This window comes from Labrus mixtus, chromosome 13 (genome assembly GCF_963584025.1).
Source record: "Labrus mixtus chromosome 13, fLabMix1.1, whole genome shotgun sequence".
In the NCBI taxonomy this organism is placed as follows: Eukaryota; Metazoa; Chordata; class Actinopteri; order Labriformes; family Labridae; genus Labrus; species Labrus mixtus.
The window spans coordinates 16,220,672-16,234,778 of NC_083624.1; the positions used below are offsets into that span (position 1 = coordinate 16,220,672).

At 40.5% G+C, this 14,107-nt stretch overlaps 1 protein-coding gene across 8 annotated transcripts in view; it reads right to left on the bottom strand.

Annotated features, from left to right (window-relative positions):
• tns1b (tensin 1b) overlaps positions 1-14,107 on the bottom strand; it is a 175,481-nt gene that overhangs the window by 34,325 nt on the left and 127,049 nt on the right. For 7 of the 8 annotated variants that reach the window (XM_061053881.1, XM_061053879.1, XM_061053884.1 and 4 more), the window contains 11 exons: positions 12,286-12,457; positions 11,341-11,391; positions 11,122-11,244; positions 9,339-9,403; positions 8,008-8,091; positions 6,404-6,516; positions 6,258-6,318; positions 4,917-4,992; positions 1,972-2,101; positions 1,758-1,825; positions 1,211-1,331 (listed from right to left, as the gene is read on the bottom strand). In XM_061053881.1, coding sequence (XP_060909864.1) covers positions 1,211-1,331; positions 1,758-1,825; positions 1,972-2,101; positions 4,917-4,992; positions 6,258-6,318; positions 6,404-6,516; positions 8,008-8,091; positions 9,339-9,403; positions 11,122-11,244; positions 11,341-11,391; positions 12,286-12,457 — 1,064 coding nt within the window. The remainder of the gene's footprint in view (positions 1-1,210; positions 1,332-1,757; positions 1,826-1,971; positions 2,102-4,916; positions 4,993-6,257; positions 6,319-6,403; positions 6,517-8,007; positions 8,092-9,338; positions 9,404-11,121; positions 11,245-11,340; positions 11,392-12,285; positions 12,458-14,107) is intronic. The other variant, XM_061053880.1, reaches the window with a different exon arrangement.

A 14,107-nucleotide genomic window follows, 5' to 3' on the forward strand; every position in this document is an offset into this window, starting at 1 on the left:
GCCTGTGGCTCGACCCAGGAATGTCTCGCACTGCACTCGGGTCCCACAGGGCCTCTGGCTTCTCAGCGGCCATAATCCCACCACAATTGAAGTCTCTCCTTCTTTTCAAAATATGATTTACCACCACCATCCAGGACAGCGGGAAACCTCGTAATGCTGATTTGGGTGATTTTAGATATTTGCATGGGGCGAAACAACACTTTAAGCCACAATGTGATCCAAACAATACAGAAAGAAACAAAAAGGCTCAAGCATACATATAACTATATACACAACTGCTACCCTGTGTCTTTACCCATGACACATTCGATACGTGTTTAACTCGTATGTGACTTCAGTTTGACCCTGTCGTGTGGGAGCTTTAAAGAGAAGAAACTGTGAAAAGAGTCTTTAAACTCCATTAGGAGGCAGGATGGATCTTTGCTCCGTGTCATGCAGAAACACAACAACAGCTTTGTTACCGAGGTCAGAGTGGTTACATGATGTTCATGTGTGTGCGCTTGAGGGAGAAACTAAAATAGGATCACAACTTCTGTCGAGCACACCACGATGCATTTCCACAGACACATGTACTGTTTACAAAACATTCATCTAAAGTGCTCTTTCACCTACAAGTTCACACAGAGGGAGCCTCTTCAAATACATTTCAGACGCATAATCTACTCACTGACAGCTGATGACGAGCACTAATGAAGCTGTTTGGACCAAACTGATCCAGAGCTAATGGGTCACATGCAGAAACATTCATTCAATTTGTGGTTCATTTTTTTTTATCATGTGCTTCCTCAGATGAAGTTAGAAACACAAGTTCTCAAGACATTATTGCACATAAGTGGTTATATGGAGCATGGCTGTAAAGAGCTGGTGTAATTAACACCTTGTTAACTCTACAACAAACAAGAGGGGGGGCAGTAGGAGGTCTACTTCTGTGTGTAAGTATATGTGTCTGACGGGATATGTATATTTATGATGAATCGCAGTGAGTGTGCAACAAGGTCAAAAACTCATCTCTGAGTAAGTCTCCTTCATCTATCAGAATCTGAAAGCTGATCACTAAGATGACACTTCAGGATCTGCATCTCAAACTGCTTCAAGAGGTCACATGTTATAATGTTTGGACTCTACTCCTGCAGTCTGTGTGCTGTACTCATTGTACACAAGATGGAACCTGCACAGTTCGTTGCAAAATCTGTAATCCAGCTGCACTTACCGTCTGTGTTGTCCTCACAACTCTGATTAAAGTTTTCATACGAGTCCCAGCGGATCAGGGAGTCCTGCGTGTTGTAGTCAACCGAGACGCTTGGCCCGTTTTCCAGGTGGTCCACACCTTGACCAGAAGTACGAAAAGATGGAGCAGACGACGTGAATGTCATGAGATCACGAGGAAGAAACTCACAAATCACACTCACAGAGTTACAATAGAAGAATCGACTTTTAATTCACTTTAAAATGACTCATTTAAGTTGATTTCTTTTCCTCCCCTTTATGACAAAATTACATTTATGACTGATTGGCTTAATTCAATAAACAATAACCAACTGGTCTGGCTAAGACCTGTACCACCGGCAATGCTCCTGGTTAAAATCCAGTCACAGTAATTTTGTAAGTCATTACCCTCCCTCCTTCATGATTCTTGTTTGTACTTGTCAATATTTTGTTGTTAAAAGCTTAAATATGTTTCAAATCAGGATGAACATTAAAATACAACTGGTAAGAAAAGTCCCCGTGCACCAAGAACATCAGACACATTGATTCTCACCATGAATTTTCTCTGGTCCAAAGGAGAAAATAAACTCCACTTTTCCATACTCTGGAAATCTGTCATCTGCACACAGGAAATAGTCAACAAAAAGAGGCATTATTAACTGCACATCATCGATAACTGCTTCATCATTTCAGCAGACAACATAAAAAGGGAATGCCACCTTTAAGTCATATTTGACTGTTTGCACACAGATCATAATTTCTTACCTTTGAATGTCTCATCGAGTTCGTTCTTCCCAAACACTATCCCCAGGTCATGAACAGCACAGGTGTGAAACTGCACCCTGAATATCACATCTCTGCACGGGCTGCGGTAACGCTTGTGGTAGCACTTTAGCTGGAGGGAGAAGAGACACAAAATGTTAAACAGAGACATGAACTTTAGATTTTGATCTATAACGAGTTCCTTTTTTTAAACCTTAAGACTTCATTTTGTAACCTTCGATCTACCAAAAGGTCCTTACTTAATTTCAAAATAAAAGCACGGTTTATATTAAACAGCATGTAAAGTAATCTAATTTTAAGACAGTACAAAAACTCAAAATAAAAGCCTAACAATTTTTATTTTTAAATGCGAAATAATGGAATTTCAAACATGCGATTAAATGTGATAAATCACAATTAATGACTGAAATGTAGCAAATAATCGCAATAAAAAAATATATAGTTTGACATTCTATGACAGTCTATGTCTTTCATGCCGATGCACTCTAAGTATGAAGTAAACGTAATATGAACCAATGTTTGTGAAACTGAGCCAGAGACATGCCAGCTTGATTCAGTGCTCCCTCTTTCTAACTCAGAGCAACAAAAAACATTTAAGAGCTTTTTTATATATATATACAGTATATCTCTCTCCCTGCTAATGTAAAGCCTCTCCACATGCATTATTCTCCAAACTGTTTCTCCCAACACAAACAGCTTTAAGAGCAACACTTAAACTCCACACAGGAAAACCTCCTCCTGCCCTCCTGCTGTGTCCCCGCTGGGCAGCCAGGACCTGTTAGTGTTTTACAAGGACCTCACATTTACAGGTACTGGAGGAATATTCACCCCAGCTCAGCCTGAAGCTCCCAAACGGATGCTGGAAAGAATAAAAACTAAGGAACTGAAAAGCATCCTATACTTGTAAAGTCAAAGCGAGCATTTTTAAGGCCACAGAAACATTTCTTTTGACATATTTCTGGAGATTTGACCAGAAAGCATCGACTAAATCTTGATTTCAATGTGATGTTTGAGGAATGTGGGACTGACTTGCTTTCCACCTAAACCTATTTTCTACTTGTGGGGGCCAAGTAAGACGGAAACATATAACGTTCCCAAATCCAAACAAGCAAATAAAGGATTGAGAGTGAGAGGGAGGCGAAGCAGAATATCCAGTGGCTTAGAGCGGCTTTCTGGGATGAGGAGAACCTCCCACAGAGGGGTCCGTTTCATGAGGGAAACAAAACTGGCGAGCCAAGTATGTGAAACGAAAAACTGAAGGAGTAAAACAGTAATTTCAAGATTACATGTTGCCTTTGGAGGTGTGACGTGTTTTCAGCTGAGACCCCTTCATGAGAAACAAATCAGCTTTAGACATCTGGGAAATTAACTCGGTGCTTTTATTGCCAAGAGTTAGATTAGAAAATGATTGTCCCTCTCATGTCGGTACGCTAAATTTGAAGCTACCGTTAGCCAGCTGCCCGCTAGCTTAGCACGAAGACAAGGAGTGGGAACCAGCCAGCCTGGCTCAGATTGAATATGAAAATGTGTTAATAAGAGAGCTTTAAAGGGGCTTGAATGCATCTTGTTTTTACCTTGGTGAGAGGCCGAACTGATTATTTCTGATATGACTTTGTTTTTGCTCGTCTCAGTTTACTTTCCTTTGGCTTCAGTTCATATTAACAGTACAGACATGAAAGTGGTATTGATCTCCTCAAAGTAAATTGACCAAAATCTTGAGCTATTCCTTTTAAGATTTTGACTTTTTTCTTATGACAAAATATTTCTTTTCCTTAACCAAACAAGACCCGATTTTTCTGTGATCTAATTGATCTCTAATTACTGCAGTTTATTTCCTGGCAGTTAGAAAACCACACAACTTCACAAACACATGGTGGTGCAGTTTTTAATGCCTGAACACACTCCTTGCTGACTATCGCTTCGTCCATAAGGCCATATCTTTGTCTTGTCTGCAAAATAACGAGCTTTAGCAGCCACAGCTTATTCTGATGACGCATTCAGCAGAATCCATTAGTCGTCTTAAATAAAGGATGAGATATACTGTGAGTTCAGCTCTGAAAGGGCAAAAACAGAACGGCCTTGAGCACAGTGTAAGTGCTCGTGGGGAAGTCTCCGCGCTGACATTATGAGCTCCGAGGACATCTCATGGATAACATTACGGCCTGAATTACAGCAGAGGTGGAAACTTTGCTGACATTGCACTTTTTCTGCTTGAGCTCCTGAACAAAGGATCATTAATGCCTGTTTTTAATCAAGGATCCTTTTTAAAGTGCACATGGTCGCCAAATTGAAAAATATCTGTCAAAAAGAATAAAAAAACATCTATCAAACATGCAGCTTACTCTTAACTGTAATTTAAACTGGTATCCTGTGTATTAGAGACGCTGTTGGACAGGAAGAACGCGGCTGTTTTGACGTCATAGTTTCCAGAAAACATATTGTGTGCTAATGAGGGTCCATAAACCTGAGGTATAGGACCATGTCCAACTGTCTTCCCCCAGGATTTTACAGCCCTCATTCTTCTATGAATGGATCCTATAAACTGCTACGGCACATGCGATCAGTACACACAGCCAACGTACGTTTGGAAAAACCAACAGGATTCCCTTATTACTAATAAACTATAAAAAAAAAAAAACTATGTATGGAGTCTGTGCATTTCTGCAGCTGTTTTCATTGGCAGGCTAATGCTAATTGTCATTTAACATCCATTTATTTTCCTTCTCTCTGCTAGATGTAAAACACTGGAAAAATAAAGACAATAAACTTTGTCCGTTCTTGGCTTCACATTTCAGAGTTAACTAGAAAAAATGTTCCCCAGCTGTGTCTCTAAATTCTTGTTTCCAGGTTGAACTGTACAGATGTGACACTAGGTTTAGATCTCACACATATGCCCCTGTTGTCCAGTTTATCTGTGCACTTCTTACCAGGATGTCCCCTTTCAGGAGAAGTCCAGGTTCAATGGTGATGCAGATGCTGGTCTGGCTGTCCCCCTGGACATTACTGCAAAAGGAAAAAGAAGCAACAACATGTTAGAAAACAAACCCGCCTCTGTCATCACTGCTGATAAAATCATCACAATACAGTCCAGATTGTCTGGGAATAACAATGTGTGCATGATCATCATCTACACCAATTCCCTCATTTACCATCACAAAGTGTAACCACGGTGCAGCGCGGAGCTAATTTGGGGTATTACTGTCACCATGATTGTGTAAGTGGGGGAGTCAGATCAAAGGCTGCAGAGTGCTAATGGTTATCATGTGAGAGAAAGTGGAGGAGGAAGAGGAGGAGGGCGGGCTTTAAGGGGTTTGACAGTCCGGAAGTCTAGAACATGTGCACACATAGTTATTGTTCATGCTGTAGATGTGTTTATAGATCTGACACTGTTGTAAGGATGGATGACGTATTAACAGATCAACTGTAGCACGCTCGGCTTCACACAGTAGCCATGAGGCCAGCTTTTTTTTTTTTTAAATGACTAAACATACAACAGTTAACTTTGCTCCTTTAACCATTCATGTATTCTTCTTAGTAGTAGCCAAAGTTGGCCAAACTGAGTCTCCTACTCCTTCATTTGAAAGTTATTCAACTTAGCTGCAATGGATGACAAATTGAAATCTTCTAATTGGTTGGTATAATTGGTGTAAGTGAACAAATAGGACTTCTAGGTATGGAAATCTGGAAAGATGTTTTTCCACTAATAGGCATATCTTATGGTTCTCAAAGACTTACTGAACCATATAGTAACCTGTCTACTGTATGTTTTAATTGCTTAAATATAGCCTGTATCCTCTCCTCTCTCCTCTCCTCTCCCCTCCTGTCCTCTCCTCTCCCCTCCTGTCCTCTCCTCTCCCTTCACCTCAGCCCAAAACAACAGCAGTAAAGCACAGAATCCATTATTTCCTGCCTTGCCCTGAGAACCAGCAGGGTCCTCTGACAGGAAACCCCTGCAGGCGTCCACACAGATGCCTGTCTGCTTGTTTCATTGGCTCTCAGGTCACAAATAATAATAGAAGTGATTGAAGGATCTACAGTGGGGAAACAAGAGCCTCGAGCTGGGGAGGCTAGCTAAATACAATAATGTGAGGCAAGCACAGAGAGGAAACTGGCAAGAGGGACACTGTATGTGTATATTGGGGGGCAGGAGAGTTAAGGGAGAGGCTATAAAGGAAAATCAGGTTTTTTTTTATTATTGAGCCATTACGAGCTTGCTATCCCAGGAATCTTGTAAAAGCGTTGGAGTGTGAGCATGCTTTAAGACTTACTAGATCCCAGATGTGTACACGGGCTGCATGGCCTGGTAGATTTTGAGAAAGGGACGACAACCTGGAACAGGAGATTTTAAAGTAAGTCATTTGTTGAGGAAAATAAAGAGACGACGAGTGAGTTCATTGGTGTGGATGACACTCGCCTCCTTTGGACTCAAAGTTGGGGATGCCGTGCATGATGACGTGGTGGAGGAACAGCGGTTTGTTGTTGATCTTGATGTGCCCGGAGAGCAGACCGCTGAAGTACTCCACATACCTGAGCAGAGGAAAGAAAACATGACTAATGTTTGTGCCAAACTGTATCACGATTACCTTTCTGTTTGACAACAAAGGGATCACGTTATAATCCTGTGTTCATCACAACAAAGAGATTCAATCGTGTCGTTGACCTCAAATGAAAACAAATGACTGTTCTCAGCTTGTCAGCCCTGATGAATGAGCCAACCCAGCTCCTTGTTTTATTCCAAACAGAATAAACGTAGGACTTTAAAGCTGTACTAAACACTTTCCGTTGCACTGATGTTGGATCCAAAGGCTGTGTGTATTTAGAAACTGGGTTGAAAGTAGCCGAAAAGCCGCAGAAAAATAACCACGGAACTCTGGAATCCCCGTCAGATCTTTTGTTCTTTTTAGCCTCGTTGGAATCATTGTTTTTGTTTGTCCACCATTAAATCCCACTTTTAATTCATTCTGAAGAAACGGCAGGCAGCTTTTCAGTAAAAAAAAAAAAAAAAAAAGAAGACTCCTACAAACTCTGCTTAATCAGAATCAGCTTCATTAGCCAAGTATTTAGACTCACATAAGGACTCTGACTCCAGTTTACAGAACTTTCTAATTCACAATAAGTGCAGGGATCAGAAGTGCAAAGTCCTGTTTAATCGTCATTACAGTTTCTGCTACTGTTACACATACGTTTACCATAACTGCAAACAGTTTTGAAATCTTATTCATTGTTGTTTTTGCTCTGTTTGTCTCCATCCTTCTCCTTCTTCCTGCAGCTCCCTCTATCTCATCTTCCAAGCCCAACACGGTTTCAGCAGACGGCTGTTCATCATGAGTCTGGTACTAGTCACCTGAAGTGGCAATAACTGTCTCAGTGTGTCACTGTACTCTGAAGAAGACGCAAGCCGATAAGCGTCGGTGTATTTTAATGTTTCTAGCTCGTTAAATTAAAGGCCTTTTATATATTTCTAACCATCCTGAGTACCTGGACCTGGATTATTTATACCTATGTTTTCTGGTCTTAAGTTTTCCTCGACTTTTTTGTAAGTCTGGTTTTGTCCGAGGTTTCTTCCTCTTAAAGGAAGTTTGTCCTCTCCACTGTAACTTTGCTAAATGTGTCTTAGAGCTCATGATGGATTAATGTTGGGTCTTTGTAGATAATATGACAAAGAGTAAGATTTTTTACCTGTTTTTTTCTGTGTGTCTCAAGAACATTTTACTATAAACTGGCGCTTTACAAATGAAGATTGATTGATTGATAGATGGTACAAAATAAAAGAGTTGGTAGAGAGCAAAGCAAATGAATGCTACAGCTTCTCTTTTTTTCTTCTGAATGTCTAAAGATAAATAACATTTTAAGCTATAACTGTGTCTTTAAGTTGGTTTTTTTTTGCACCTCTGTGGCTAATAATATCTTCAGACACAACTGTATTATCATAGACGGACAGACGGACATATCTCTGTGAGGCAGTTCAACTTTGGGGTCATACTCGTACTATAAACAAACGAGTGAGTGAAGACCGACCTTTTCTGCGATGGCTGGCCCACAGGAAGCACTTTGTCTTCATAGAAACGCTTCATGGCAAACCTGTCCAGAGCCTGGTCAGCACTGTAACAACAGAGACATTCAGTAAGTACACACAGTAATGACCACTTTAGAATAGGCCATGCATGCACAATACTTATATAGTATATACTATAATATAGCATATGCAATTGCAGCCTGTTCTTAGTTATTTACTTTAGTGATTTGGAAACCACTGACTTGTATGGAAAATACACCTGCACATATGAAAAAACCTTCCCTCAGCAGGAGCACACGACGTCACCATAATTCACATAACTTTCCAGATGGTCGCTGTCACAGTGTGTTCAGCTTCTGACTGTTTCACTTCTACTTTAGTTTTCAAAATGATTTCAGGCCAGCTTTAAACTGACTTGTGGGATAATTGGATTATAGTGAAATCTAATACTTTAGCAGGGAACAGATTGTGTTAAATGTGTTCATGGTCAATCAGTGTTCTGTAAGGAACAACAGCGAGTCATGCTCTGATTGTCTAACACTTTACGTCGACTTCTATTTTGGCATATCTAAATCAAATCCAGAATAAGGGAACTGGCACCTATCACTTGAGTCTCATGATCCAGTTGCTATGTTAGCTAACTTGTTGCTTTCTGCTCATAATTATCATATCAAAAAGATTCCCTTCAAAATACCCAAATTAAAGCTTTGTTCTCCGGTCTCATGCCTCAGCCCTCGTTCTCCTGTTTATCAGATCTCAGTCTGTTACAGATGTGGCTTTCAGTCTTGTGATAAACAATGCTGGTTTATTTTGTACTTCCCCAAAATGTCTCCATCTCTCTTTTTTCTCCATTTTCTATTTCCCTTCTGTTCTCAAAAAATTGAAATTTATCTTGGTCCCTCTCTGCTTTTCTGTCTCTTCTAACATTCATTATCCTCTCCTAAATTGTATCATCAGTAATGCATGAAGACAGCTAAAGTCTGACTCTTACAGCCAAATAAACACAAGTCACATGCTGTGAGATATAAGAAAGACGGGGTATCTTGTAGGGTCAATATTTACTGGACTCCAACTATTACGATAAGGTTGCAGCATCCTGTATGTTAAAACAACTTAAACCTCACAGGAGCTAAATTTGTCTTCACCTGATCTCACTTTGCTCGTTTTATTCATCTGATCATCCAGAGCAGGAAAAGAATAATGTGAAATAAACTGGACTGAGTTTCTGATTACTAAATATGATAAGGATGATGGGAGTGCACAAAAGCTCTCATGCTTCTATTCCAAGCCTGCAATTAACTCCTCCCAGGTACAGATGTGATCGTACACCCACCTAGCAGATATGTTGCTGTAATGCATGTAGGCCGCCACCACCACTCCAGTCCTGCCCCTGTTGCCCTGAAAAGACAGAAATCCAACAAGAGTCATCTACAGATTTTATCTCCCAAGGCAAGATGTTTGTCATTTGAAAAAAAAAAAAAGTTGTTTATTTAAAATGTAGGCTCAACATTCTCAAAACAACTGTACAACCTGCAATCATTCCAAATTTGTTTTTAAACACAGATTCAAGAGGGTGAATTCACTCATACAAGATCACTAGAGCTAGTGTAAAAGGTGATATCCAGTAGATGTTTCACTTTAGCATCGGTCTTTCAAACTAAAAAAAAAAAAGCTGTCCCTTCAGCGTACTGCTTCTCCTCCTCCTCAACCCCTCCTTTAGCATTTGAGTGCAGCCGATTCTACGACTGATCACCATTTAGACATGCAGCACAAACTTAAATAGATTTCTTTGAAGTATTTCATACCAACAAAAATATTTTCTTCAGTTTAGAAAGTTATCTTGTATTGTATTCTCGCAAAAGACACTCCACCATTATGCATCTACTGACAGCAACCCTGAAGTGGGCGGGGCCGTTTCTCTCCCCCTGTGAGGTGGTCGGGCTGATGGTTGGATAAGGAGGGGCTCATGTGGTTGAAACATGTTGGAGCCTCGGGGTGAAAACATAAACAAGCTGAAAGAGCACCATCCCGTCCCGTATGAACACAGAGCTAAGAACAATAATCCCAGAGGGAGTTTGACTTCACTCTTTTTCTTTTTTTTTTAAAAGTCATCACTCACCGGCACAAAACACCTCTTTTTGTCCAAGTTTAAGAGCTATCAGGAATGGACCACAAATTGCCTTTTATTTTTTTATCCTTAAACTCCTATATTTATGGAACTATATCCGTATTAATCTGGGAAAAGAAAAATGTATAGATGGGTATTTAATGAATAGTTCACTGAGCTGAAGTCTCCATCACCATCACAACAAACCAGTCTTATGTTACACATCCGTCAATGTTTAAAGCGAGGGTCACTGTGGAGAATAAGTGTGTTCCACATTATAAATATCGCGGCCACTTAAACAGCGTGAAGCCCCGTGGAAATGATTTGTTGATATGAGGAAACCCGACACGGCCTGCTTCCTTAGTGACCGACCACAACCTCCAAACCCACGCTCTCGTCACCGGCATTACTCAACTCGCTGAAAAATAACCCTCCGTTGCCGTGGCAGCCGACTTGTTTGTAACCTCCCTGTGGGAACATCCTGGAATGAGGCACACAGCTCAAGGATCCCATGGTTAATACGCATGTTGCACAACACAATCGGACACACAGAGGGGTTAACGTGAAAATGATTAGCTATTACATCTGGGACTTTGGCCCAAGCGGTTGTATTTGGATCTACTTTTTATGGTGTCGGCACACTGAGGAGCCAGATGAGTGTGGTTTGCCACAAGAGGATAATATTATGCAAGTAAATTTAGGCAACAACAGGAAAATATTGGTCAATTCCGTTTTTTATGGTATTGTTAAAGGATGAATAAACATAAGCAGCCATGATGAGTGGAATGCCTGACCCACTTAATTTGTGTTTTCCTAACCCTCATCCAGCACAACCCAAACATGCACACAAACACTCCACCCTGAACGTCGATCTTTCACTTAAAGAGGACGTCATAACAGACACAAAAAAAACAGCTGCAGCCTCAGGAGGAGGAGGAGGTTCTTACAGGAGCCTGAGGGTGCCCTCTACTGTCCACAGTTACATCCTCTCTTTGTGTTTTCCTCTCACCTTGTTGTGTATGACCACCACGTTGTGGCTGTCAGCACTCAGCCAGGTGTCCATGGCTTTGCAGATGCTGCAGATTTTGTCCAGAGCTGGAGCATGATGGTCAGGCCAGCCAAAGTCCAACACCTGAGAGAGAGATGGATTCCGATTAATCATCAGATTAATGTCAGTCAGATTTAAGATCAAACTGAACAGAGAAGGAGAAAGTAATGATGCTCGTACCTTTGGATGAAGTTGGCTGATGTCATAACGCTTCTCACTGAGGTTGAAGAGCTGAGGATGGAGTTGGCATAAACATTATTACAACATGTTTGGCAGCTCATTGAGAATTGACAGAAAAGAGAAATCGTTAAATGATTTATGACTCTCAGTGATTCCTTACAGTCACACACATTAACATTTCCTGACCTTAAATGGTTTTAAATATTCAATTGGTTGCTATGTGATGTCATGCTCAATCACCGACCAGTCATAATGCAACAAAGACTGAAGACACAGCTAAACTGTTGTGTTTTACTAGCTTAGCTTTAACTAATAAAAATGGTTTATATGAAACACATGGAAACTAAGGACTGGTAGTTGTAGTGCAGGGAATGAGTTAGGTTGACAACACAAAGGTTAGCTATGTTCTTTATTTGTTTATTTGTTTTTCACTCTTAACAGCTTCTCAGTACAGCTGTAGTCAACCAAATAAAAGCATGGTCGACTGAAATTACACCAACGCATCAACCAATCGAGTGGTCGGAAAAAAAACTGCAGGTCAGCCAATCTCTATATCAACCTAATGAGTGACAGTGACGTCAGTGCTGTTAGTCTGGATGAACTTCAGAATGAACATGACAAGCTTTTTGCAGCATCAAATGTCCTCATTATGTTGTACTGAAATAACTGGATCAGCGTGCATATGTCTATATTCATGTCAGCCCTATAATCCACTTTTTTTAACATCATGTACACAGACTGAGTGATGAGATGTCGACATGTAGTAGCAGCCATTAAAACACCAGATAACACTGACAGCTGAATCACAAGTAGAGACACAGATAAATATAACGATTCTGTGGTAGATGTAAAGAGAGAGCTTAAGATCAGCTGAGCTAGGAAGATCTAATGACTCCCTGAAAACATCCTGTGGTGATCATCAGGATGTAAACAGGTAAAGCATACCAGGTAGTTGTGTCCGTGTTTGGAGCGCAGCATGGAGGCGACCTCCCGCAGGTTGTCGGTGTAGCTCTGTTCCTCCACGCTGCCGGGGAAGGAGACGGAGATGATTCTCTCTGTGATGTAGACCAGGTCCAGCTCGTAGTTCTCCTCCAGGGCCTGCAGCAGACTCACACTCCTGTCAGACACACAAACAGACAGTTTCACAGTTTAGTGTTGTTAATATTCCCACAGAAATGAACAATATGGCTGATCAGTTGAGATGGGATTTAGACATGTTGTGTTTCCTGCTTCAGTTGGTGTGTGATCACTTCAGCCACAGTGAAGCCAGGACAAAGGTGTGTTCAGGCTTTTGGACTGTTGTGATTTCGTCAGGTTCTATCTAGAAAAAACAACCATGCTAAAACATCTATATGTGAGAAAAACAATCTTAATCAAGAGGACTCAGTAACAAGCAAAGTCTGCTCTTCATTGTTTGATCTTATGGACAAAGACTTGATGCACTATGGCTCGACAAAAATTACTAATTTACTCGCTTTATGCATTAAAGAACATGTTTCAAGCCCAAGTGATGTTTTATGACTCAGACTTTTTCCTCTCTTCATTGTTCATAACTTATGAAAAAGCTGATTATTCTCTCTCTAAGTATTATGTACAGTATGTGAATTTAAATCCACAGTAAAAGTCTACATAAAATGTCATACCTACAGGTTCATATTATGATCTAAGAATCTTCTTCTTGTTAAATGTTTAATACAGAAGACATCACTGCTGCATGATTCATTCCTGTGATTTGATGTGGGAACACTTATTTCTTTCAGGCTGAGCGATATCACAAGACGCATTACAGAGTTTGATTCTAGTCTGCTGTTTAACCCCTTTTACTCCGTTTCCAAAGTAAAGACACACTGACTCAAAGTGTTGTCACTTAATAAAAAGCTTTCACTTTTTTCTTGTTTTTCACTTCAGTACCACCAAACTCAGTCAACATGAGGCTAATATTTGAACCTCTAAGACGTATTCCTGCTGTCGGCTGGACGTCTGGACATTTCCAGTTGAGTCATTTTTGTGATAAGGGTTACCTTGTCACCTTCTTTTATTACTAGGGTTGACTTGACACGATTACAAAAATGTAAACTTGTATGTGATACCAGTAAAAATCAATGAATAAGGCCTTGTGGTTAGTTTGTGTGCCCCGTGTACAGAGCCTGTCGTCCTCTAAGTGGGAGCGGTGTGGGTTCATATCCGACCTGTGGCTCCTTTCCCGCATGTCATTGCCCACCATTTCTCTCAACCCGATTTCTGACTCTATCCACGGTCCTGTCTCTCTAGTAAAGGTATTAAAAGTACAAAAAGAAAACATTCAAATAGAAAAAAATCAATAATATCAACACCTGTTCTGATACCACAGGAACAACAAAAAGAAGACCTAGGCACCTGATACTGGTTTATTTCTTGTTCTCAAATGTCAAAAATTGCAAGCAGACTCCTGGGAACGTTTGAGACTGAAATGTTGCCAATGTATTTGTGCATTTTTTTTTTTTTTTATGTATTCATTCCTCTCCTTAACATCTGTCTTATGAAATAGATGTTTTTTTCCCATTTCGATACTTTCCTTAACCAAAATAGTTTTTTTTATGTGTGGTTTCCAAATGTGGTATCCATGCTTGATTAAGTATTTTTTCCACTGTTAACAGCGCTGTGGAGAATTCAGCTTGAAGTTGCACTGTTGGAATTATAACCGGTAACAAAAGAGAAGCAACTCAGAGCTAATCGTGCCGCTCGTCCGATGTCTGCCATACTTGACTTGGGGTGTTTTAAACTCGAG